This window comes from Zea mays, chromosome 9 (assembly GCF_902167145.1).
Source record: "Zea mays cultivar B73 chromosome 9, Zm-B73-REFERENCE-NAM-5.0, whole genome shotgun sequence".
Lineage (NCBI taxonomy): Eukaryota > Viridiplantae > Streptophyta > Magnoliopsida > Poales > Poaceae > Zea > Zea mays.
The window spans coordinates 162494669-162521554 of NC_050104.1; the positions used below are offsets into that span (position 1 = coordinate 162494669).

The following is a 26886-nucleotide window of genomic DNA, read 5'->3' on the forward strand; positions in this document are numbered from 1 at the left end:
CCGCGGGGAGGTGGCGGAGCTCCGCGGCGGGAGTCGTCGCCGGTGAGGTTCGTGTGGGGATTGGGGTAGGGGAGTGGTGTCCCAAGCTCGCGGCGATGTGGCGCAACTGATGAGCCTATCTAATTTCTCGCCGAACTGCCATAGGGGGAGGGAAAAGAGGGAAAAGGGCTTACCGGAGGGGAAGAAGACGGCGGCGCTTAGCGCGATTGCTCGGGTGAGGGGGAAGATGGGTGGCTGAGGCCGGTGCGGGGCTAATGGGTGCTCGGGGCGGCCCTTTTATAGGCGCCCGAGGGAAGGGGAGCGGCGGAGTTGGGCGGACGCCGGTGAGGTTGCACAGCGCCGGAGTTAATGCCGCACAACGGCGACGATGAGACCGCACGGTGGGCGGTGCCGTGCAAGGACGCGGTCGCTGCGGCGAGGACGGGGCGGTGCCAAACTTTCCTGTGCGGCGAGGGGATGGGCAAGGGGACGGCGCGAGGAAGAGGACGGTGGCCGGAGGTGACCGCGGTGAAGCCGTACGCGGCGAGGACGACGGGGTGATTGACTGGAGGGGCCAGTCTGCCAGTGGGAGCGGTCGCGAGCGAGGGCGAGGGGGCGGGGACTGACGAGTGGGGAAGGCGCGTCAGCGGTGTGCGGGCGCGAGCTCGGAGTGGGCCGGAGGTGGGCCGAGGGGGAGGGAGTCGTGAGCGCGAGAGGGGGAAGCGGCCGCGGGTGTGGGCTGGAAACGGCCCAGTTAGGGGGGAAAGGGATTCTCTTTTTCTTTTTATTTTCCAAATTCTATTTCTATTGTTGCATCCCTTTTTTTGAACAATTAATTAACTAGGTAATCTTAGGTGCTAATAAAATAAATAAGGAAGGGGGGTTAGATTAGGGTTCCAAACCTCGGGTTTGAAAATTGGGATGTTACACTATTGTTATAAATTCTCTCTCAAAATTATAATACCTAAAAATGTTGCATAAATCGATACCCAATTTCAGAACGGTATGAGTAATTGGGTAAACCATGGGCAATAATAAAACGAGTTGGACTATACATCTCTGCATATAAAAGTCTCTGCTTGGCAGCATTGGCATGATGTCGTGCACTTTACTACCAATATAAACACACATTTTTCCTATGTGCCTCAAAGCACAATGCAACCAGTGAATGTCCTTGTGAGCGCTAGACCCTGATGGTCATTTTACTTGTTGATCTGAAGTCAACTAATAGCTCCAAACGACGAATGGTATGCATGAGCTCCTGAAGGACCCTCATGGATAAAATAGTGTTGCGCATATCAGTCTAAATCTTAATGATTGACTATGCATTTGGTAGTAATAACAATAAGTTTGCAGAATTGTAACCTGAAGCAACTTGTTGTTGCGTGTCTCGCTGGATGTTGAGACTAACCCTTCATGTTGAAGGACAAATATGTAATATTCATGCCACTACATTAATCTAAGTCCAAAGCTCACTACATAAAACTCCTATCTGTAATGTGCGTAAGATTTCCCAAATAAATCACCACAATAGCATACATTGCCCACAACTGGATGATTGTGGTTGGGGATTTTATCTGTATGCTTTTAGAACATCTCGGCATTAGGGGGAGGAATGCCCATATAGTGTAATGCCTCAATATTCTATTAAACACACATAAGCCAAACTGAACCTGTCGTTCGATGTGTACTCCTATGTATATGGAGTTTGCTAGAAATCGTTGAGGATTAACCATATTGGTTTGAATGCTTCTACCTGATGTAGATGTGGATATACCCGGGATTAATATCATATCCACATTTGACTTATTGGCATTTGATCTATTCTGCGGGGACGCCTGCGGATATGATCCATCGACCTTAGTCAAAACATATGTTCTGATTGCAGATTCACGTGGTCTGTGATAACTCTCCTCCGATTAATTCACCCTGATGGTGATTCGCCTCACCAAGAGGTTCATCTTGATGATGAAATTCCTAGCAATGCGCGCAATATCATTGTGCTAGGAATACGGAACAACAAATCTTTTGTTTTTGGGAAATGACAAAGATCATTATTAAATGTGGGAGACAAATGTGTCGACACCTATCTTGCCTCTATAGATTGCAAAGGGATCCAAAACAAAGTCCTAGGCATGAGTGCTTTAAGCTCTCTTACCGGGTCATTGATAAATGCAATCGAGGCTGAACCAAGAATCGCAAAGTGAAAGTCGCGAACTTTAAGTTCGGACATTTATGGGCACTATTGAAATAATGTGTGGTGAATGCGATGGTTCAAGTGGTCTTGTAAGAGACCCATCCCACATATGTGTTGAATAAACATTGTTCTGCTATGTAATATATCTGGCAAATGGCATGAATTAAAATATGCAGTTAATAGGATTTCAGAAGATCCGTCATGAGGTCCAAGGAGGACTCATAATCTTGAATTATAAATATGCAACTTATAAATCTCATACCGAATAATGCATTCCTGATGAATGACCACTCTCAGGTGTAGGGAGAATATCTCCTAGTTGAGATTATAGTTCTCAGATGGAACCTTTCCAGAAGAAACAAAGTCTATGTTGAACACTAAAGTTTGATAATCCCTATAAAGGTATAAAGACCCATACAGACCCGAAAATGAATAAGATGAGGTACCAAAGGACTTGAAGTTCACCGAATAAGCACATGTGCATTCCACGAGTTTTACTCATGGTATTTTCCACTTGATGTGAAATTACGGTATCCTTTAAAGCCCTGATGGCAAAAACCTATAAGGCTTGGTGTTACTGGCAAAGTATCCCCATTGTGCCAGAATGACAGACTATAACAATGCATCTGATCGATGAAAAATCCCTGGTCGATTATGATCTTTGATGGACTTTTGTTACACCATCATAGAAGTTGTAATGAATGAACGTCTGGAGCGATGAGTCATATCTAATATCTCCTAAGTCCTATGGAAGGACAAATTATTTGATTTGCACAACTATGTATACATTGTGGTGTATGATAGAATGAAAGGTGTAGCTCCCTAGCCTCATCCACCCTCATTATTTTATATGAACAATGAGACACATATCTTGAAGGATGTGTTTGAGTTTCGAGGGATAAAGACTTTGACAGATGTCATCGTCAGGGGGAGTGAATGCTTAATATTGATCACAATTGCGAGATACTGAATGTCATATCAGTATGCCCTGGAGGCATCAACTTGATGATCAATACATGAAGCTTTATAGAAGTTTCTATCAAATATATAGATCCAGTCGATCGAACACCATCAGTCAAAGTGGCTTATTTATGTTGATACGTGCACTTACCTCGTATTTCCTAGAAGTGAGTAGAGGTAAAGTTCCTGAAATAGTCCTTGCAAGGATATGCAATCCGTTTGCTAAATCTTTATGTGCATATACTTATAGAAGAAGATGTTTTGCCTTATTGATACGATTTTGCAAGGATGAGGGGAGCACATTTCTAAAGTTAGCCCTTGTAGAAGATTTGATAGAATCTAGATCCTAGAGGATCGAAATCTGTCCCGATGATAGCTGTTGTACTTTTTTCCCTTGGTGAGTTTTCTTAAAGTTTCTCACATGAGGTTTTTAATGAGGCAACAACGTGCAAATGCAATTTGTATCACCATGTACTCTTTCTCCATATTTTTCCCACTGGGTTTTTCAGAGTTTTAACGAGGCATGTGTTGGTCGCGGTATTCGCCCAAGAGGGAGTGTTAAGTAACCATAGTTAGGGTTATGTGGGCAAATACCTGCTTTGCCCCTGAGGGGTCTCAAATCTCTATATAAGGAGCCTGTACACCCCCTCATAATATAGAGAAGAGAAAGAGGTCAGAAGTCCAACCTATATCCTGTGTCTCGTGTGTTTCCTCTGTCGTGTTTATGAGAAATGAGACGAGTCCTCTGTAGCTTCTTGCGTTTCTTCTGCTGATGGGAGGAAAGAGAGTGGATCTGATGATCCTAATTGTCAACAAGTCGGGCCTGATTGGTTGCCGTATCTAGGCAGCATGGCCGAGCGAGCCAGGTCCGCGGCAGCCTGGCTGTGCATCGCGTGAGCCTGGCTCCACAGATGCGCAGATTTTGGTCGCATCTCCAGAGCCTGGCCCGAACTCCTTTTTTGCATCGCGAGACACAGGCGCTGATGCATATGCGGCAAACCAAACAAGCGGCAAAGTAGCACGCGCCTGGTTACGTGGATGCAACCTACAACCAAACACACTACGACCGCATACCGTGAGCCTGGTTGGCCTATATGCGGGCAACCAATCAGGCCCAAGCTTTCCTTAGCAACCAAGTTAGGGCCATTCTCGTCGTGTGGATTCGAACAGCCGGACAGGACCGCCATACCGGCCGCAGAGTCAGCGACACAGCGTCGTTTCAAAGCTACCTTCTGAGTTCTGAATCATCTGCCTTCTCCCGCCTCCCCATCCAAAATATCCACTGCTGCCGGAGCCATGCCTCCGTCACACCGGAACTTCCACTTCTTCATCACCTCCGTCCTCGTTCTCCTCGTCACCTCCGCCGCCGCGCTATCCGTCTCCACCCCCGTCAAGCTCACATGTAAGTATGCCTCTGTCTCCCACCCCACCGCCGAACCCCTCAAACCCCCAACCCTAACCCGCCCTCTCGCAGTCACCTCACACCCGCCGGCCTCCGTCCCCCTCCCGTCCGCGCGACCCCTCTCTGGTGGTGATGCCGCCGGGCCCTACTGCACGCGTGTTCTCCTCCGCGGCCGCCCCTCCCGCCTCCGCGACCCTTCCCGCTTTTTCCACGCGCTTCGCCTCCGCGCCAACGCCACTCGCCCCCACGGTCTCGAGCTCTGTTTTCACAGGTTAGTGAGATGGGGAACCAAACTCTTAGATTTGGTGGTCTGTATCGCTAGCATTTTGGTTCTCGGTCTAATTTCCTTGGTTTATGCACTTTGTGTTTTGTAGAAATGCTACGGTGGGGCCGTGCCAGTGCGCGGCGTCCCAATGGCAGAAGATGCCCAAGAGCGGGCTCTGGATGCAAGCCATATCACCGTACGACCACCGGATTCTGGATTTCCGAATGCCCACTGACCCTTCGAGGTCTGTTGTGGTGTCCACTGAGGAAGGTATGGTTTCTTCCGCTTCCTTTGTTTTGATGCAGTTCTAGTTTGGTGCCCTCTCTTTCGTGCAGTTCTTGATTGCAGAGTATGATGTGTCTTTTGTTGTTGTGTATGCAGAGTTCTTGCTCCACAGGGTGGTGTTCTTGGTCCTAGGGTTGGTGCTCATGGTGGTAGCACAAACATTGAGCGAGTCTGTTGTGTTCTACTATGGTGGAGCAATGACGATCGGCATTTTCCTTGTGATACTGATTATACTCTTTCAGGTAATTTATAAACCTTTTCACTCTGCTCTATAAAGTAGTAGGTGAGCACTTCAGCTGATGGTTGGTATTCGTAATGGTGGTTGGTGCCATTCTTGTAATGGTTCAGTGGAGGCTGTGGAGCTCACTTACCATCTTATTTGAAGTTGCCATTTGGATTATGGAATATTTGAAGATTATATACGAATTTCGCTCTGGAAAATCCTCAATCTACAATGTAAATATATATCTTGGCAAAAGGCTTCCTCTGTCCATAGGGATTTGTACCTCCTTTGTTTGTTTTCTTTCAGATGACAGTATTACTATAGGGCATTGCTGTGTGGAGCAGTAGCTACAGTCACAAAGTCCAGTCTTTCCTTAATGAAGCTTGAAGCTATGTACTTCAAGTGATTTTATGCCAGCTGTACGCAGCATCTCCACATGAATCTAACTTTTGGCCTGTTCAATAGGAAACCTATGTTTTGTCTGTTATTCAATCATTTTATGGACACCACCTGCTTACCTGACCTTTTTTCCTATCTACTTTCAGGGAATGAAGCTTTTACCAACTGGTAGAAAGAGTTCTCTTGCTATTTTCACTTACTCTTCACTTGTAAGTATCGTTTAAAATATTTACATGATCCACTTTGGGTTCTACCTTACATCCCTAGGACCCTAGATCACTCATGTGGCATTTTTTCTATAACAGGTTGGAATGACAACATATTTTCTTCACTATTTGTCGGGTATGCTGCGCTCTGTTCTTGTGGAAATTGGGATTGCTGAAGACATGCATAATCCTGTATGTAAGTTCTTCATTTAGGTTATATCCGGTATTTCTGGTTTCTTCTATTTTCACTTGTCTTTACATATATTTAAGGGAATATGACTTATGTTTAAACAATATTATTATCCTTTGAATTGCCAGTTTGGAGTTTGCCACATGACTTCCCACTTTCTTGTCTTCTATGTTTTCTCTGTTCTATATTATAGTTATCTATGAAATCTCTACTACTTATTAACAACCTAAGAGTAGTCTGCCTCCTCTGGTTCTGCCTTCCCACCGTTCTGCCTCCCATCAATCTGGACCGTTCGTTCTGTTGCCCACACTTCCCCTCGAACCTCCTCCGTCCGTCGGTTTTCTCTCCATCCCGCCTCGACATCACCCTCGATTTACTTTCGATCTCGACTTGGTATCGCAACCGCCACCGCCACCGCCCGTGATGCGCTCCATCCCCGGCTGAGTCCAACACCGCCACCGTGGTCTCCGCAGAGCCGCCTCCCTTGCACCGCAGTCCGGAGACCGGGACAGCTTCGGCGTCACAGTCAGCGGTCGACCGAAGGGTGACGAGACCCGACGAGGCTCTGTAGGTGGCAGGCCCCGTTTTCCTCTACGACCAAGAAAATTAAGAATGAAAGACATTTCCTTGAGATCCGCGTCCGAGGTTTACGGGCTACAATCCGTAGTTTCTGTGTGCTGTGAAATAATCTGGCAAGATGATGCTACTCAGGTCAGGTGTGTGGTGCGGTGTTGTGAAGTTGAACTGACCAGGTTGAGCAGAGAGGCCAGCCCCCAGCTGCAGGTGCCATAGTCGCACTTCTCCGGCGGCCACCAGTCCAATGTGGCGCAGACGAAGTCGTCGTCGGTGACGGCGACGACGGACCGCGAGTCCACGACCACCGCCTCGCCGCCGGCGAAGGCGGTGGTGCTCGTGCTCACGGTGGCGGAGCCGGCGAGCCAGAAGAGCGCCCAGACGACGCAGAAGCCGACCATCTTGAGCGGCAGCCCTGCCGCCATTCCGCGAAATTAAACCGACGAGACCAAGAATCAAGGAGGAGGACAACCCGAGTGGCAGGCAACAAGGCAGGAGAAGGCTTGCCGCCGGAGGGAAAATGCAAGGGAAAGGAGGCAGTCCCCTCTTGAGGAAATTAAAAGCGAGCCCCTTTGCGCCCGGGAGGGAACATGGAAGGTTCTTGTCTTCTTGCCAGCTACACCGTGTAAAGCATCTCGAGGCGGGAGGGAGCCTCAGGTGTGGTGTGGTGTAGTGTGGTGCGGTCAGTGGGTGTGGCCAAGAGATGGATGCAGATAAACAGTTCCTGGTGGTTGGAGGGCTGCTGCTGCTACCGCCACCACCTTTAATGGACGCAGGCTCGACGGGCCGGGCAAGGTAGTATATGGCAACGAGAGGGAGGAAGGAAGCATGCAACGCAAAATGAGCACTCTGATTGAGCAGAGCAGGAGCTGTGAGCAGTCGTATCACGTCTCGAGGACACGGTTAGTTAGAGCATAGCTGTCAAATCTTCAACCTTTTGTCATATTATTATAGTATCTCTATGCAACTGCTATAATTTTCTAATATTCAGTATTGATATAATAGTATTTAAAAAATGATGGTACATTTTGTACAGATTTAGGATACCCCTTCACCAATGTACAGAGCACAACACTTTTGTAACCGCACAAGGAGTGTACTGCTGTTCAAAAGAACATTTTCAGCAGTTCTCCGTTCCTACACCAAATATATATAAAAAACTATATCCATGAGGATGGTGAGGCTATGGAAGGTGGTAGACTGGCTACTACCCTAGGCAGGCTGCAATAATGCGATAGTTTGTTTGGTTGTCTAAAATCTAAACTATAGCCAAGCTCCAGTAGTATAAAAAGAAGTGTGGTGTTTGATTTTTAGGGACTAATTTTTAAGTACTATAATTTATTAGTTTTTCTATTTAGCAATTTATGGACTAAAATATAATAAGATGTAGGGACTAAAAATTACTCCCTAAAAATTAAACATGTATGCCATATTTAAGTGTTTCTAGCAGACTAGCTACGACTATGCAGATTCTTACTTATGTGCATAGACGTCGAAATACTTTTTCAACTGTCTCTTTTTTTGGCTAAATCTCTTAATTAAAATATCTTTTCACTAAGCTAATTTTATACAGTTTCAAGAACCAGACTAGACCGGTCAATACCATATAAATATGGAAATCTCTATCTCTACTAACTATTAAGACGATAGTGTAGACCGTCGGGATGCCCCCGCCTCCCCTCCACGCTCGCACCCGCCCTGTTCCCCTCGCCCGCACAAACCGCCCCATCCGTGAGCCGCGCACGGGCCATCTGCATGCCGCATCCACCCAATCCTCTCGCCGTCTATCCCCTCCACGTGACCGCCGCCCCAACCCATCCCCTCCCCGTCCAGTGTCCGCTCCCTCCGCATTCCCCCCTTTGTTATGGTCTCTTGTTCTCCATTCCTTGTTTTCGTATTGGCCTAGGGATCTGCGTTTCACCATATGCAGTTATCGGGGATCCTGCGTCAGGTGCAGGACAGGCACAAGAGAATAGCGGCATCGAAATACATTGTGATGATGAAGAGGAGGGATCTGAGAATGCAGAACATAACAACAACTTGGAAAGCCCAAAGGAAGTTGATGCAAGTGCTGAATCACGAGAAGCAAATGGTAAATCAGAAAATCTGAAAGATGTAACTAACTTGGACAAACTGCAAGAGAAGACTGGTAGCAGCAGCTCTACAGAAGCAATCAAAGCCTTAGAGGGATTGATGGAAACAAACAGGGACTTTGAAGAACTAAAAGATTTGAATGGAAGCTCAGAAGAATTGGAAGAAGAGAATAATGGCAACATGGAAAAGCTGGTAGAACTCTTCTTGGATAAGGGGTTGTTGGATGAACTGAAGCCCATAAAAGTTGAGTCCCAGCGGCGGGTACGTGCAACACTTAGCATCATTGACAAAATGATGATCTCTCGGGTAGTGAAGGGTGGTAATGGTGCAAATGATATTCATGGAAACGATGGAGCACAACTTACTTCTATTGAAGAGGAAGGAAGGACTGCAGAAGTGAGTGATGACGGAGATCCAGCTGAGGTTGAGTCTTGTGTTGCAGAGAAGGTGGAACTTGGACATGAGACAACTCATGATTCTACATGTACTGCTTTGGATGGAGGCAATGATGGGTCCTATTTTCCTTGGAGGGAGGAGCTTGAGAGCTTGGTTCGCGGAGGTGTGCCAATGGCTCTTAGAGGAGAGGTCAGAGGTGCAACTGCAAAACCAATTTTACAAATCGCTGCTGTCTGCTTTGTGTGTGAGATTTGATACTTCATGCTCACATATTGTTGACTTCCCTGCAGATATGGCAAGCATTTGTGGGTGTTGGTGCTCGAAGGATTCCTAGGTACTACAACAAATTGCTTGATGACAGGACTGAGACATTGGATGAAAAGGATCTTGTGGACCCAGTGGTCAATGAACAGGGAAGTGCACCCAGAAAAGTTACCCAGCCTGAGAAATGGAAAGGACAGACAGAGAAGGTTGTTTTATGCAACAGTTCGAATTTAGAGGAAGCATGCCATGGTTGACAATGGGGTTTGCACAGTTGTCAATATCGTGTTTCATCAACTTGAGTTCGCTCAATTTTTTCTTGAATATATTTTTTGTAGAACAAAATTGAATTTTACAAGGTGGAATACTGATTGGGAAAAGGTAGACTACTGATTGGGAAAGCGCTACTCCCTTGTATGAACTAGCTGGTCGATGATTTTGTTTTCCATCCTTTTTGTTTTCTTGACATCAGTTTGTTCATTGGGAAGCATATATGTGGAATGATGATTAATGTTTCTGTATATTAATTTATTTTATCATAACATGTTGGCGCCGTAACAACGTACGGGCATACACCTAGTATGACAGAAAAACTAATTTTTGTGTCACATATTTTAGTCTACACTACTTTTACTATGAAAACAAATTGACTTGATAACATAAAATGATTGATAAGTTTCTCATTTTTGTGCTATTTTCTATTCATATTTATACTGTATCATTAAATTGTCCATGATCTATTATAGTGTTTCAACATTTACTATTATTTGTTTCTACCATTCCTCTTATGACATACCAATGTAAAAAATGCGTCATTGCAGCTTGGAATATTCGTTCTCGTATCTGTCATCTTAGCTGGAGCCTGGTTTGGTTATTGGGGTGTCCGTAAATTTGTCCTGGCAGAAGATGGATCTGTTGACGAGGGTGTGGCTTATTTTGTTGAGTGGGCTATCTTGATTGTTTCAGCCGTTATGATCCTCCAGGTATTACTTCTGTAACAATCTACTGTTGCTTGGAATATTCTACCTGTTTGCTTATCTTTAAACTGACAGGCTAAACTTTGTCTGCCCCTGTAGAGTTCTCTGGACTATCTCTTTGCATTTACAACTCTAGTATTATGTGGAATCATCAAAGTGATTGCAAGAATTGAGGGAAAGTCAAAAGTTTTACGCTATATATTCGGGTATGATCAACTCTCTTCCCTAATTGTGAGTCAGGGCAACTCTTTATTTGATATGTCAAATATTACTTATTACATCTATTATTATTAATCAGATAGCTCATAGCAGGAGGCACAAATCTAACAGACTTCATAGAAGAACACATTATTTTGGCAAGATGACCACATTACTATATTTAAGAAAAATACCTTGAAAAACCAATTTGAAAAATATCTTGAAAAAACAAGTTAAACATGTTATGTGATCATGGTTTTAAAGCGGTAAGGCGGTCCAAGGCGTTGGACCACCGCCTGGACGCCTAGGCGACGCCTAGGCGAGGTAGGCGGGCAAGGCGCCTAGGCGTTAGACCACCGCCTGGACGCCTAGGCGACGCGTTAAGAATAGAGTATGTGATATTTCTATTATAAGATGATTCCTATTTGTTGGTGACTTGTTCCAGTCAACATACTATTCACAGCCAGACACCTCTGTAAGGCACATGGTAAAATTTGTGAAGTGTGAACTTTGATGGAGCTACTTTTTGACCTGCTGGCTGCTGTGGTGTGGGTCAATGGAAACCATGGAGTAGCCCAATATCATTAGGAATTATAGTCTTAAACTTTCACTTACAATGGCATCAGAAACAAGGAATGACATAGCCCATGTGGAATATACAAGTTCAGAAATTGGCCTGGTTGATCTTACTTATCCTAAGAAAACCATGACACAATGTTATTCTTGTTGTCTAGCATTATAGACTTACCTGTAAGAAATTTATTTCAAATGTATGTAAATCTTCAAGTGGATAATCAATAAATAACTGAAAATGAATGGCATAGCTTTTGCAACCAAAATCCTTTAATCCTAGGGATTATCTCAGTAACTGAACATATGCTAATGCATACAAGCAGTAATTTATGTTCTTGATTGTTTGGTTAATGTCAGGTACCTAGGAACATGGTACCCAAAATAAGGCCTGTAAACCTTCTTGTCGAGCAAGTCTGCGAGGCAGAGCAACCGACCAGGCCCCTGCCGAGGAAGCCTGCGAAGCAAAGCCATCGACCAGGTCCCTGTCGAGCAAGTCCACGAGGCAGAGCAACCGACCAGGTCTCTGCCGAGCAAGTCCGTGAGGCGGAGCAACCGACCAGGTCACTGTCGAGCAAGTCCGCACGACGGAGCCACCAACCAGGTCCCCGTCGAGCAAGTCCGTGAGGCGAAGCGGCCGACCAGGTCCCTGCCGAGCAAGTCCGCGAGGCAGAGTGGCCGACCAGGTCCCTGCCGAGCAAATTCGTGAGGCAAGATGACCACTTAGGTCCCGACCAAGAAAGTGAAGCAAGGTGGAAACCCAAGTCAAACACCGCGAAGTCCACGTCGACTAAAGACAAGACATGACACTCCATGCTATGGCCAGTCACCCGAACGGCAAGCCGAGGGCATGCCGAGTGGTCGCTATCGACATATGACTGCACCTCCCCAAGTACGGCCTCAGACGCGCTCCCGTAGCCTCGAGGGTTCGGACGACCCTATTCATAAAGTACCTCAGCATCAGAGCTTCTACAGTGACCCGAGTACCGGGTAGTGCGCAACAGATACACCATACTGGGTGTATGGCTACGCATGCCAACGAGTGACGCAGGCTAGACCGCACGACGCACGACTGCTCCATACGATTGACCTGTGGGACCCCCCGCACCTACCACGAGGATGTCAGCAGAAGATCACCTAAAGGGACCCGTACTACAAGCGTACGAGATAGTACGCCATGATGGGAGTATTGCTACGCACGGCCCTACGGATAGCACCAGAGGAACCACGCTACCCAAGGGCCACCGACCGAGCTCCCCCCAGCATAATACAAGTCCCCATTGTAAAGTCCAGCCCTTGAACAATAAAAGGGAAGGACCACCTCTTTTCTAAACACACGAGCACACCAGTTGTAACACACCCTCAGCAATACTACGATTAGCACAACACTAGACTAGGGCGCAAGTCTGAACCAGTATAAATCCTCTGTCTCAATCCTCATGTTCGAGTCCCAGCGACTCACCATTCGGAGTGAGTCCATACAAACTTTCCCTCCAGACACAAAACTTACTGCTCCTGGTTTCCGAAACCACGACAGTTGGCAAGCCAGGTATGGGAACTTTTAGCATGCCAATAGACATTCATCACTTCGATGGCCCACACATCGACATTCGCCAGTGGCGAAACCTTTGCGCCGGGGAGCCACATCATGTTCAACACCCTTGACTTCCTCGCCACCGCCACCGGCGATCTATGCCTCACCACCTTCGACGTACCTGTCGCCACGGGCACATAACCCACACGCTCCACCGGGAGCAAGGCAGAGAAGTGGCGCCTGAAGAGGCGCGTCGCCGCTTTGAAGTGCCGCTTCAACAGTCACACCGACACCATCAAGAAAAAGGCAGCGGGAGACTCACCGTCAACTCTAGTGGCCATCATCGGTCACCAGCCGACAATCCGACATTCGTCCTCGATCTGCTCGAGGACGGCTCGAGCCACGGCTCGACCGGGGCCAACTCCGACGCTTACGAGGCGCCGAAAATGGCCTGCTTCGTGGCAACACCGCCACGAAACAAGAACGGCAGGGGGGACGATGAGCCCCCCATCCAGGAAGAGTATCAGCGACAGCGCCAGGGGCGCATCCTCGCTCGCGAGAACGCCCTTCGACAGCAGCAAGAGGAGCTCCACGTTCTCGTCCGTAAGCTCGATCGAGTTTACGACGGCATCGAGCAAAAAAGCCTCGAGGCCGAATGACCCCAGATTAAAAAGGTTTACGACCAGCTTGCCGAGAGCAGCGACAAGGCGCAATACTTCCTCAACCCCGTACAAAACAGGGCGACGACAGCCATGATGCTTCGGTCCATCCCTGAGCCTGACGAACTAGAGGTGAGGGTGATGTACCAAAACCTTCGCAACCTAGTGGAGAAGGCTCCAGTACAGCATGCCGAGATCGATCGGTAGGCTCCCACCGGCGTGGATAGCTGTGACATGCGCACGACCTCATCTTGGAGCACGGGGGCACAACCCTCCCAATCCGCAAGAGACTGTATCCTCGCGAAGAACCGTATCAGGAAGATCCGTGACGCTCCCACCTCAACAACCGGCGCCAGGAGCAGGAGGTGGAGCAGCCACGCGAGCGAAGTCCCAGCCCACCGGGCAGGGCCACGCGCCTTCGAGCGCGCCATCTGCAAGGCGCAATAACCTGCGAAGGTAATGGCGCTAGCAAATTTTTCCAAGTACGACAAATCCTCGGATCTGGGTGTATGGCTAGAAGACTACCGCCTCGCATGCCGCATGGTGGGGATCAAGGATGACCACCTCATCATCCAATTCCTCCCCATCCACCTCGCGGAAGGAGCGAGGGCCTAGCTCGAACATCTGCCAGCCAACACCATCCACGATTGGGTTGACCTCCGAAAGGCCTTTGTCGGAAACTTCCACGGTACCTACAAGTGCTCTAGGAGCTCCTGGGACCTCAAGAGGTGCACCGAGAGAAGTGGGGAAAGCTTTCGAGATTACATCCAGAGGTTTTCCTAGAAAAAGGAATGTACTCCCCGACGCCATTGACGTCAACGTGGTAAGTGTCTTCACCTACGGCACAACCAACAAGGTACTCGTCTAAGAACTCGGGCGGGGGAGACCAAAAACAACTGTCGACCTCCTCGACATAGTGGCCAAGTTCGTCGACGAAGAGGAAGCAGTAGGGGCAATTTTCTGGAAGGGAAAGAGCCACGCGACGCCAATGAACCAAGCGACGAGAAGAGAGAGCGTTGGGAGCACCCCGACAGGCGCTGGAGGAACCACCACCCTCGGTGTGGTGAAGAAGTTTTCACCGTGGATCGGCCACCAACGAAGAGCAGTGGCAATCACTTCCAGAAGCTGATGGACTCGTCGTAACAGAACCACGACTTCCCCGTCCGCCACAAGCTCCAGGATTGCGAGCTCATGAAGTGCTTCATCTCCAAGAAAGCAAAGCCGAGAGGAGCTGCCAAACCAGTGAAGTAGGAGGCTCCCACCTAGGATTTCTCTGAGCCAACACAATGCCTCATGATCTTCGGCGGGGCCAAGGCGTATGGCGACAATCGCCGTCTCAAGGCGGCCCACTGCGAGTTGCACGCAGCTGAGCTTGCCATCCCGCGGTATCTGCAGTGGTTGGAGTTCCCCATTGTATTCGACTGCCGCGATCACCCGGACAGGATCCCACACCCAAGGACCTACCCCTTCATCGTCGAGCCCATCGTGGGCTCAAAGCGCCTCTCCAAGGTGCTCATCGAGGGGGGAATGGCTCAGCACAACCCTACGGATAACATTAGAGGAACACACTACCCAAGGGCCACCGGACGAGCTCCCCCAGCAGAATACAAGTCCCCATTGTAAAGTCCAGCCCTTGAACTATAAAAGGCCCCTCTTTTCTGAACACACCAGCCCACCAGTTGTAACACACCCTCAACAATACTACGATTAGCACAACACTAGACTAGGGCGCAAGCCTGAACCAGTATAAACCCTCCGTCTCAATCCCACTCTGTCTCAATCCCCACGTTCGAGTCTCAAGTCCCAGCAACTCACCATTCAGAGTGAGTCTACGCTAACTTCCCCTCCGAACACAAAACTTACTGGCCCCTGGTTTCCGAAACCATGACAATTAATGTCTAACCTTTAAATTGATTTGGCAGGACAATCCTCAATGTAGTGGTTTTGTGTTGTTCAGATTTAGCAATAGTGAATTATCATTCTTGTTCTTACATCATCAATGCATCTAAGTGATCTCACACTAGCAGTTCTATTGAAGTGTTTGTACCTGTTGAAAATTTTAACATAATAAACATAATGAACATCAAAATGGTTGTCATTTATGCGGAGCATATTGTCCATGGTAAGCATAACTAGTTGTAAAATTGGTTGACTACACAATCTGTACTTGTCTGAATCTTTGTTTAACTCAAACATCTCCTAGATGTAACGGCAAAGGAGAGGCTGTTTGCAGTAATTTGGAACGGTGCAAGCTTTGCACGGCCTTCTTAGTTTGTCCTAAGTTATGGTAGCATATAATATATGTCATCCTTTGTTTTTTTATATATTTGGGATGCAAAATTATGTTTCATGTTATTAGCACCATAAATTTAACAGTGCCGACAACAAAAACATATTTGTGTTCCCTGAAAGTGCTGACTAAACTAAATAAAAACCTCTTTTCAGGGGACTTTCTGATGGTACCTCTCGTAATTCATCCCGTTATGGAGATTTTGATGAAGACTATTCTAGCATGAATGAAGATCGCCAAGATGGATTTGGCAATCTTCATGGTGGATACCAGAGACATGCACCGAGAAGAAACTCACCTCTTGCAGGTCTCACTTTTAGTTGTATCTATACGATGCTCTAGCTTAGCGTTGTTGTGCCAACTGAACAACTTTTTTATCTTGTTTCTCCAGGCTCAGCAAAGACATTATCGCAAGGTGTTGCTATGGATAGCTTCTATTCTACATTTCACACTACCCCAGAGAGGATGGAATTCACAAAAGAGGAATATGAAGCATTCACCAGAAAGGAGACGAAGAAAGCTATGAAGCAACTGTTGTCATCACCGGATTTCAACAGGTGGGCATTGGCTAATGCAGACAGGATATCTGTGGCTCCACCAGGAGGAAGCTACAGCAGTAACAACAGCCAGCAGCGGCATCGTTTCTTGGGACTGTTTTGAGCTGTGCCTGCGTGTGTGTGGTGTGCTTTCTTAGCAGCAATAGGAGTGCTCATTGCTCAGTGATGATTCCATGTGAGTTGATTAGCAAGGTTTAGGATAACATCTGAGTGTTCCACTTTGAGGTGGCAGCAAATATGTAGAATATTGTAGTTTAGGCGCATCTTAGGTCCAAAGTCCAAATGGCATCTGTATCTTGTAACATTAAGTGGTACTGTACAGTGCCCGAGGTGAGTGTATCTCAACTTGTTGAGCTGAATTTCACGTTCGATCATCATTATGACAGTTTGAATTTATTCAAATCATCATTATGATAGGATGAAAAGTATTCAAGTGTTCTATGCCTGCATAGAAAGTAAGTTGTGTTGAATTGTCGTGTGCGGTAAGCAGTGGTTTGGGTTTGTAGTTGATTTTGTAAGGGACTCTATTCTCATCACCGCCTGTAAACTAATGATCTGCTCTGGTTTGTTCAATATGCATGAGTGATGCCTTGCCTGCCAAGTATAAAAATACTGATAGGATTTCTTCTCGTCTACTTTTTTGTTCCACAAGAAGATATGTTAGGAGTGTATATTACTGTTTGATATTGTTCATCAGTGCTTTTTTTGGTTGTGTAGATCATTTTTTGCATTATCACTAGCGTGTAATCCCAGAAATCGCATAGCGTCTATAACACAGAAATATGGATTTTTTTCTTGGTCTCGATAATGGTTTTAGCGGCACCTTGTCTTGCAACACATACAGCAAGTCTGCGGATTCATTGCTATGATTATGATTGAGCAAACCCGCTTGTATCCATGTCCAAATTCACATGTAATACCATCTCCAACCATTCCCCGTATTTCTACATCCTACTTGTACGTTTTATTATAGTTTATTATATCACCCTAAAGATACTCTATCCACGTCTTCAACCATTCACGCTATCGAGCCCTCCCTAAGACTCTCTCCAGCAACGAACTGTAAAACAACCTGTACTCTAAATTTAGAGGATATTGTGCTCCTTTATCCACCCAATAAGGAACCCTAAAAGACACTTTAAAATTTGGAGTCTCTGCTTCAGCCGCTACATGTAGAGAAATACTGTTCGTCCTCTATCCACAATCAAAGCGCTACGACCTGACACTTGTGCACGTGACGACCACTGTTGATTGACTTACCACGTTGCATGCATGCATATTGTGTTAAAAAAATGGTGTCCGATGCTGGATTGTTGCATAATGCAGTTGCAAATAGCTTAGTTAAACTATTTTAATTTTGGTAGAGACTAACTGTTTTTTGTTTGCGTATACAAGAAGGAAAATATATAATACAAATTTGTGATACATTGTTTTGCTATATATGAATGATGAGTAATTTCTCCATAAAATGAAAATATATTGTAATAAGTATTTCAATTTCGTGATGTACAAAAAAATATTCTTTTTTATAAAAGCGATAGGTAAAAACAATATAAATAATAAAATCTGGTAGCATTGTAGATATAGAGGACCAAATTTAGGGGACGTTGCTGGAGACTGATAATATATAGAGGACGGAATCTTTTAGAGTGTGGTGTAAAGGACAGAGAATATTCTTTTAGAGGATGGAATTTAGGGGACGTTGCTGGAGACAGCCTAAGTCCCTATATACTATAATTCAGTTATTTGATATTTTTATCAGTTTTAAACTTAAAAAACCATAGACTATTTATACTACCATAATACACATTATTATTAGGTCATAATATTATAAAAGGATTAATATCACAAAGAAATTAGAGATCAGAGGTCTCCATATATAGGGGAAGCAGCCTATCCCCCTATGGCCTAGTTTGGATACTTTAGAATTAGAGTGTTTTAGAGGGATTGGAGAGGGTGTAAATCTCCAATAGATCAAATACTCTCTCAATACATTTTAATCCACTCCAATCCCACTCATTACTAGAGTATCCAAACAAGGCCTATATGGGGTGTGCTGTGTGGAGGGGGAGGGGGTGTTGGAGGGGGTTTCACCCCAAAACACACCGAACGTGGAGTGGGGGAGGGGTAGGGGCGACGTTGGAGGTGATCTAAGATATCCATTCCCACCCTCCACGTAATCCTTATACGACCATACCCAATCAGTAAGACAATCTTTAAGGTTATTGTTGATCACTTGTTCTCAAATGATATAAATCAAGAACAATACAACACAATTGTTTATGGTTAAAGACCTTCGTCTTTCGAATCATTATTTTCTTTCGGATATAATGGTCTTTGGACGAAGGTCATGAAGGACATGCCTTCATCATCTCAGCATATGAATATAAGTATAAATATAAGTATAAACAAGAATGCACAAGAACATTAAAGAATGGAAGACAATGATCAAATCCTCGCAATTTATTTTTATTTATATCCACATATAAGAATTAACATTAATAATATTTAGAATACAATGGTACCTTCGGTTCACGAGAAGATGGGAATGCAAAGGTGATGCGAGAGAGAAATTACAATCCAGCGTGAATAGTACGGTGTTACTGTTCATCTATTTATAGGTACGGGACGCAGATCAGATAAGATTATATCCATGTCCCTGACATTTACTCTTAATTATAATGCGAGTTATCAAGGACTAAGTAGTCTTTTCCCACTTAGGTCAGTTTCGTCCTTCGTCCTTGCTATCATACCAAGTCGAAACTCCTTTAGCCATAGCTTCAACGTCTATCCATGTCACCTTCGGGTTGTATCTTCATATCACATACGCCTTTATCATGAGAGAACTTTCATCCCAAAGCCGAAGCCTCCTGTAATAATCTATGTCATACTGAAAATATATGGTTAGTCACGTTTTCGAGGACCTTCGGACGAGGAAACCCCCAACAGTAGCCCCTCGCAGTATTAATTTGTTTCTTTGTAACAAATTTAGACTGCGACGTGAACGAAGGCCTTTAGCCGAAGGTCCGAAAAAACACCTTCTGTTGGTCCTTGTTCTCGAATACTATACATCAAAAATAAAGCAACACAATTGTTAACGATTAAAGACCTTCGTCCTTCGACACACTATCTCCTTTCAGATATAATGATCTTCAGACGAAGGTCATGAAGGACGTACCTTCATCATCTCAATAAACAAATATAAATGAAAGTACATGAAATACAAAAGAATATAAATAATGATGATATATCAGTAAATTATTTATATTCTCATTTCATAAACGTAAATAAATATCCACAATATTTATATTACATTGTTACCTTCGGCTTGTCAGAAGGTGAAAATGCGAGAGTGACGCAAGAGTTATTACAATTCAGCGTGAACAGTACGATGTTACTGTTCATCTTTTTATAGGCACGGAGCGCAACCCGGATAAGATTACATTCATGCCCCTGACATCTACTCTTAATCATAATGCAAAGTATCAAGGACTAAGTAGTCTTTTCCCCCTTAGGTCGGTTTCGTCTTCGCTATCATACCAAGCCGAAGCTCCTTTAGCCATAGCTTCGACGTCCATCTGTGTTGCCTTCGGGCTGTATCCTCATATCACACCTTCATCCTAAAGCCGAAGCTTCCTGTAATAGTCTAAGTCATACTGAAAACATATGGTTAGTCACGTTTTTAAGGACCTTCGGAAGAGGATGGCCCCCAACAGTAGCCCCTCGCAGTATGAATTTGTTTCTTTGTAACAAATTTAGACTGTGACGTGAACGAAGGCATTTAGCCGAAGGTCCGAAAAAACACATTCCCTTCGCTAGAATAGCGAAAGACACTAACACGCAGGACCCACCAAGTCATGAGGCGCTAGGCATATAAATAGGGACTCGCATTGATGGCATTTGCTGTGCCATTTCAGCTGTTTGCGCTATTTTAGACATTCTGAATTCTCTTGCTCTGCCGAGTTTTAATTGAGTTTTAAGCTTCGACAATCGTGCAACCGTTGTCTAAATGGCTGAAGAGAAGAAGATTGCTGACCCTGCATTGGCCGGGTTTTATGAAGCTATGGAGAAGACAAATACAGAGAAGATTACCAATGAGATGCTAGCTGGGTTATCTGAAGATTCCGATGATAGTGAAAGTTTTGATTTAGAAAGTGGAAACGAAGGTGCCGAAGATCGGCCCTGGTGGTCGAGTCATACCATCTTTGGTAAATCAACCATCAAACATAGTCAGATTGATGCAATGAAAGGAAGATAGTTCTGCGATATTTCTATCGTAAGGGCTGGAGGAGATAGCAATGCCCCTGTACCCGAAGCTGACGAAATGGTTGTGTACAGGAGCTTCACGAAAGCAGGGCTTCGATTCCCCCTGAACAAATTTTAGTTGAAGTTTTGAAGACTTTTTAAATTTACCTTCATCAGATTACCCCCGAAGCTATCATCAGAATGGACATTTTCATTTGGGCCATGAGGAGCCAGGGATTAGAGCCGAGTGCAAAATGCTTCTACAACATGCATGAGCTATCCTATGAGACGAAGGCTACTAGCAAAGATCAATATCATAATAATTTTGGTTGTTACAGCTTCGTGCCTCGCTCTGATGTGAGCTATCCAGTCCTGACATTTCGGAAGAGGTGGCCAGGAGCCTGGATGCAAGAGTGGTTTTATGTGAAGAACAACTTAGTTGAAAGAGAAGATATAAAGGGGATCATTCAATGCCCTATCTAGTCTCGCTTCGGCATTAGGAGGCTTGCTACTGTCCTTGGAGATGATATTCAAGCATACCAGACGACTTTTAACACCGTATGTACTTATATTGGCACTAGGGACTTAGTCCAAGAGCATATTGCTTACAGAGTGTGGCCTCTTGGAAGCGGCTGGGAGATGCTGAAGGAAGCTGCTGTCGGGTCTAGTCCAGACAGTTTAGTTTATCTGAAATACACCTTCAGATACAGAGATCAGTTCGATGAGCCGAACGATTACTGGTTGAATTGTATTGAGGCAACTAGTGATGAATTACTTGGGGCCTACACAAGGGCCGAAGATGATGCCATGACATTGGCCTTCGGAGGATGAGGCAAGAATAGATTGAACATGGTTTTTGATGTAATTGGCTTCGTGTACCCAGACTATTGTTATCCCTCGCGAAAGCAGGGAAAGAAAAGAAAGGCTGCTGCTTCCGCAATCTCTGCTACGCCGAAGGCGAAAAAGGTCAAGGTTTTGACACACCGACCCAGGCACTCTCAGACGACCGAAGTCCCGAAGCCTGCTGAAGGGTCTTCTTCTGCCGCTGAGCCAAGTCATCCTGCTACTGCCGAAGCCACATCGGGATCAACCGAAGAGCCAATTCTGAAGACAGCAGCGGAGCAGCCAAAAGTTGAAATAGCCGATGTGCCGAAGTGTCCTGCCAAAGCTAGGGCAAAAATGACCGAAGAGCCAGAATTGAGGAAATCGACAGAGGTATCAAAAATTCCTGCAGTAACTCCAAAGAGGAGGAGAATGGCCAGCGTACTAGACGCTGTCATGGAGTCGACAAAGGTACCAACTCCTGCCTCTACAGAAGTGCCCAGCATGAGTGAGAAAAATATAAAGGAGACCGCCGAAGCTGTTGTAACTCGGGTTGAGGCTGAGGCTGGGCCCTCAGTTCCCGTAAAAATAGGGACTGCAGAGCTTTTTGAAAAGGATACTGAACAAGGGCCCTCGGAAGCTGCAAAATCTTCGTTACCATTAGAAGAAGAGAGAACCAGCAAAGAATCTAAATTCTCTGCCGCCGAAGCTTCTACTAAGGGATTGGAATTTATAGTGCGTCACACGGCAGGGAAAAAGCTATCAGAGGAGCAGGTTGCCGAAGATGTGCAATATGCTAAAGATTTGAAGTATCCCCCAGGATCCCTTGTGTTTAATGGCACTGACGAAGATGATTTTTTGTACTGCCTCCCGAACAACAAGGAAATATCTGTTTGCCGGGAGATGGCAGAAAATATAGGATTCTCGAAGCTAGAGCTTGGCCTGTCTGCCATGTCGAAGGATGACCTTGCAGACAACCTTGCCTATAACAGTCTGAAGGTGAGGATGTTTTAGCTTATACGCAGAGTATTTTTTTGTCTTTTCGTTATTATTGTGTGCTGATCCTTCATTTTTTGTAGGGCTTAATCCTAAGCAAGGCTTTAAGGGCACAAAAGAAAGCGGAAGACGAAAGCTGCCAAATAGCCCTTGGGAATCTTTGGTCAGAAGTTATTACACTAAGAAACGAGGCACTTGAAAAAGATAAAATACTGCTTTCCTTAGTAGATAGGTTGAAGAGCAACGAAGCAAAGCTTAATCCACAATCCGAAGCTCATAAACCCGAAGTCGAAGACCTTCGAAAAAAACTTGCCGAAGCTAATGAAAATTTTGAACTCGCAAAGGCAAAGCAAGAGATAAGTGAATGGACAAGTGTGAGGCTGGAAAAGAATGTGGAGGAGCTTCCTGAGTCCAAGGAGAGATGCTATGAGAAATCCTTGGATTGTGCCAAGAAACTGAAAGACAACTTTGCCAAGGTGGGTGCATACTCATCGGAGCAAAAGTTTATTCGAGGCGATCCCGAAGGAGTCATTGAATGGATCAGCGAAGAGGGTGAAGCTTTTGAAGAAATTCTTAGCGACCGTGGGGATTTTTGTGCCTTCGTCGGTGCTCGAGGGGTTGCAGCGATTCTGGAGAAAACTGGTTGTGAACACGTTAAAGCTGCAGCCCAGGCAGAAACCGTCTTCTCCATAGACGACACGAAGGAGCCTTCGGCCGAAGCTACTTTGATGGGCGGGAAATTTTATTCCAATGTTTGGATGAAAGGCGGCCGCGAGATAGCTGACAAAGCTATAAAGAAAAATGAAAAAGAATCCCATGATGCCCGAGAAGAAGCTAAGCGAGCCGAAGAGGCTGCTGAGCGCGCGAGGCATATAGGTATTATTACTGAATTTTAGCTTCGGTGTTTGTTTCTAGCTTCGGGTTAACAACTTTGTTCTTTACTACAACTGAACTTTCACCGCCACCTGAGCCATATGATCCCGAGGTCGATCCGGCCATGAAGGCAGCATTAGAAACGATAAGGATTGCCGAAGAAGCCGTTGACGAAGCTGTCAACAAACTCCCGAATGAAGCTGCCGAGAAAATATTAAAGGAAGATTGAATTCTTGTGTACTAAGAAATGTAATATTCGTGTATGAGTCAAACATCAAACACCTGTATGTATATGAATGTAATATATTTCTTTGCGATGTATGAAATCTATGTACATACCCGTTTTTGAGCCTTTGGCAAAAACACCTTCCCTTCTTTTCATGCTTCGCAAAGAAAAAGTCACCCCTTCTTTAGGAACGACTCCGCTCCTTTAGGAACGACTTTGTAGCTTCGAAACTTACTCTGCGCTCCCTTAGGAACGACTTTATAGCTTCAGAACTTACTCTACGCTCCCTTAGGAATGACTTTGTAGCTTCGGAAGCATTGTTAAGGGAATGCGTTCCACACTCGATGGTGTGTCTATAATAATATTACGTCAAATTAGAGATTAAACCTTTGTGAATTGTTTTTTATGCAAGAATATAAAATGACAGGCATAACTAAGATACACTAGATTAGGATATTCTTTAATCGAATCGCCGTGGCACCTTTAGTAGATGTGCTTCGACTTAGGCACAATGTTGTTGACTGTGCGAGCTTCGGACTCCTCCCGAAGGTCGCGCTGTTGCTGAGCATGGTGATGCTCTTCTGGCTGTTGACTGCGAACCAGGGCAGGTGCTAGCGGTGGTGGTGGCAACTGGGCCCAGGAAGCTTGAGAATGGCTTGCCGAAGCGATAGAGGCCGTAGGCTATTGATTGCCTACATACTCCGGGATGTAGGGAGAGTAGCACGAAGCGGTATGCAGAACCTGCTTCGGCTAATTCTGCCGTATTTCAGCTTCGACAATTTATTTCTGCTTCTGAATCGTGACCTAGAACATCCTTGTGGTATGCCCTTTGTCTTCGCCGCAGAACAAACAAAATAGTTTCCTGGGCTGATCTCCATATCTTCCTCCGAAGCTTCTGCCCCCTCTGCCTCTTGGAGCTGGTGGCCTGAAAGAACTTTGTTGCGCCCCCGATGATTGAGAGCTGTGTTGTTGCGTTTAGGTATGATTCCCCCTGTTGTCATTTGTACTGGAATTATGAATTGACCTGACATGCCTAGGGTGGAATCTTCCTTCGAAGCCCCTGGCCAACTCAGATTATCTGAAGGCTTCTTCCCTTCTTTGCCAAAAATCATTGTCGGCTCTGATGTACTCATCCATTTTCTGGAGAAGCTTCTCCAAAGTTTGCGGTGGCTTCCTTGTGAAGTATTGCGCTGTAGGTCCTGGCCGGAGCTCCTTGATCATAGCCTCAATGACGATCTCATTGGGCACTGTAGGTGCTTGAGCTCTCAGCCGCAAGAACCTTCGGACATACACCTGCAAGTACTCCTCCTGGTCCTGCGTACACTAAAAGAGAGACTAGGCAGTGTCCGGCTTCGTTTGAAAACCCTGAAAGCTGGTCACTAACATATCCTTTAGCTTCTGCCATGACGTAATTGTCCCTGGCTAAAGAGAGGAGTACCAAGTTTGAGCTACGCTTTTGACTGCCATGACGAAGGACTTTGCCATGACTGCAGTATTGCCCCCATATGAGGATATGGTTGCTTCGTAGCTCATCAATAATTGCTTCGGGTCTGAGTGCCCGTCATACATGGGGAGTTGAGGTGGCTTGTATGACAGCAGCCACAGGGTAGCATGCAATTCTGCTGCCAAGGGAGAAGCATCATCAAAAGCAAAATTGCCCTGATGAAAGTCACAGTACCATTTATCATCATCGAATAGGCTTTCTTGGCAAAGCTCCCTGTGTTGGGGCCTTCGGTCTTGGTCATCCTGAGTGAGGTGACGCATTTCTTCAATAGCTTCGTCGATCTTTTTCTGAAGGTCGGTGAGCCAAAGCATCTTTTCCCTCTTCCTTTGCTCCTGTTGGTGGATAGCCTCCAAATCCCTGATCTCTTGATCTAGCTCCTCCTCCTAAGGTGTTGGGCTAGTAGCCTTCCTCTTCTGGCTTCTAGCTTCTCGCAGCGTCTCCTGATTAGTGTCCAGTGGCTGGAGGGCAGCCCCTGGCACCGTTGTCTTCTTCGGCGGCATTGCGAAAGTTGATGCTTGCCGAAGGTGGTCGATTGAGTTCACCGGAGGTGGGCGCCAATGTTGCTCATTGTTCTCGAATACTATACATCAAGAACAAAGCAACACAATTGTTAACGATTAAAGACCTTCGTCCTTCGACGCACTATCTTCTTTCGGATATAATGATCTTCAAACGAAGGCCATGAAGGACGTACCTTCATCATCTCAATAAACAAATATAAACGAAAGTACATGAAATATAAAAGAATATAAATAATGATGATATATCAGTAAATTATTTATATTCTCATTTCATAAACGTGAATAAATATCCACAATATTTATATTACATTGATACCTTCGGCTTGTCAGAAGGTGATAATGCGAGTGTGACGCAAGAGTGATTACAATCCAGCGTGAACAGTACGATGTTACTGTTCATCTATTTATAGGCACGGGGCGCAGCCTGGATAAGATTACATTCAAGCCCCTGACATCTACTCTTAATTATAATGCAAACTATCAAGGACTAAGTAGTCTTTTCCCCCTTAGGTCGGTTTCGTCCTTCATCTTCGCTATAATACCAAGCCGAAGCTCCTTTAGCCATAGCTTCGGCGTCCATCCGTGTTGCCTTCGGGCCGTATCCTCATATCACACCTTCATCCCAAAGCCGAAGCTTCCTGTAATAGTCTAAGTCATACTAAAAACATATGGTTAGTCACGTTTTTGAGGACTTTCGGAAGAGGAAGGCCCCCAACACCTTCCCTTCGCTAGAATAGCGAAAGACACTGACATGTAGGACCCACCAAATTGTGAGAGACGCTAGGCATATAAATAGGGACTCGCATTGATAGCACTTGCTGCACCATTTTAGCTACGTACACTGTGTTCACCGTTCTAAATTTTCTTGGTCTTCCAAGTTTTGATTGAATTATGAGCTTCAGCATTCCAACAAGACTTCATGGCTGGCGAGAAGAAGACTGACGACCCAGCTCTTTCCGGGTTTTACAAAGCTATGGAAGAGACTAATGCAGAAAAGATTGCTTGTGAGACACTTGCTGGAATATCTAAAAGTTCCAGGGATAATGAAGATTTTGACATAGAGAGTGGGAATGAAGGTGCCAAAGATTGGCCCTGGCGACCGAGTCATACTATCTTCGGGAGATCAACTATCAAACAAAGTCAAATTGATGCAATGAAAGGAAGGTACTTCCGCGATATTTCTATTGTGAGGACCAGGGGAGATAGCAGTGCCCCTTTGCCCGAAGCTGACGAAGTAGTCGTTTACAGAAGCTTCATGAAAGCGGGACTTCTGTTCCCTTTAGAATAATTGATAGTTGAAGTTTTGAATACCTTTGAAATATTCCTTCATCAACTCACCCCTGAGGCTATCATTAGAATGGGGATTTTTATTTGGGCCATGAGGAGCCAGGGGTTAGAACCAAATGCAAGATGTTTTTGCAATATTCACGAACTGTCGTACGAGACGAAGGCCACTGGCAAAGAACAATATCACAATAATTTTG

At 45.5% G+C, this 26886-nt stretch overlaps 1 protein-coding gene across 4 annotated transcripts; it reads left to right on the top strand.

The window, feature by feature from the left end:
* The first annotated feature begins 4313 nt into the window (after positions 1-4313).
* LOC100284494 (rhodopsin-like receptor) lies at positions 4314-16823 on the top strand. 4 transcript variants are annotated; one of them, XM_020543705.3, is made up of 11 exons: positions 4314-4538; positions 4611-4809; positions 4913-5073; positions 5185-5330; positions 5857-5919; positions 6016-6108; positions 9460-9639; positions 10252-10413; positions 10507-10613; positions 15814-15965; positions 16050-16788. In XM_020543705.3, the coding sequence occupies exons 1-11, from the start codon at positions 4433-4435 to the stop codon at positions 16316-16318; spliced, it is 1638 nt and encodes a 545-aa protein (XP_020399294.1). In that variant the 5' UTR covers positions 4314-4432; the 3' UTR covers positions 16319-16788. The 4 variants fall into 4 exon arrangements, 3 of the variants coding, with proteins under 3 accessions (XP_020399294.1, NP_001150861.1, XP_020399293.1); NM_001157389.2 differs by lacking the exon at positions 9460-9639 and having other exon boundaries at positions 4409-4538; positions 16050-16823; XR_002264773.2 differs by lacking the exons at positions 4314-4538; positions 4611-4809; positions 4913-5073; ... (1 more) ...; positions 5857-5919; positions 6016-6108 and adding an exon at positions 7034-9358 and having other exon boundaries at positions 10507-10638; positions 16050-16626.
* Positions 16824-26886: the final 10063 nt, after the last annotated feature.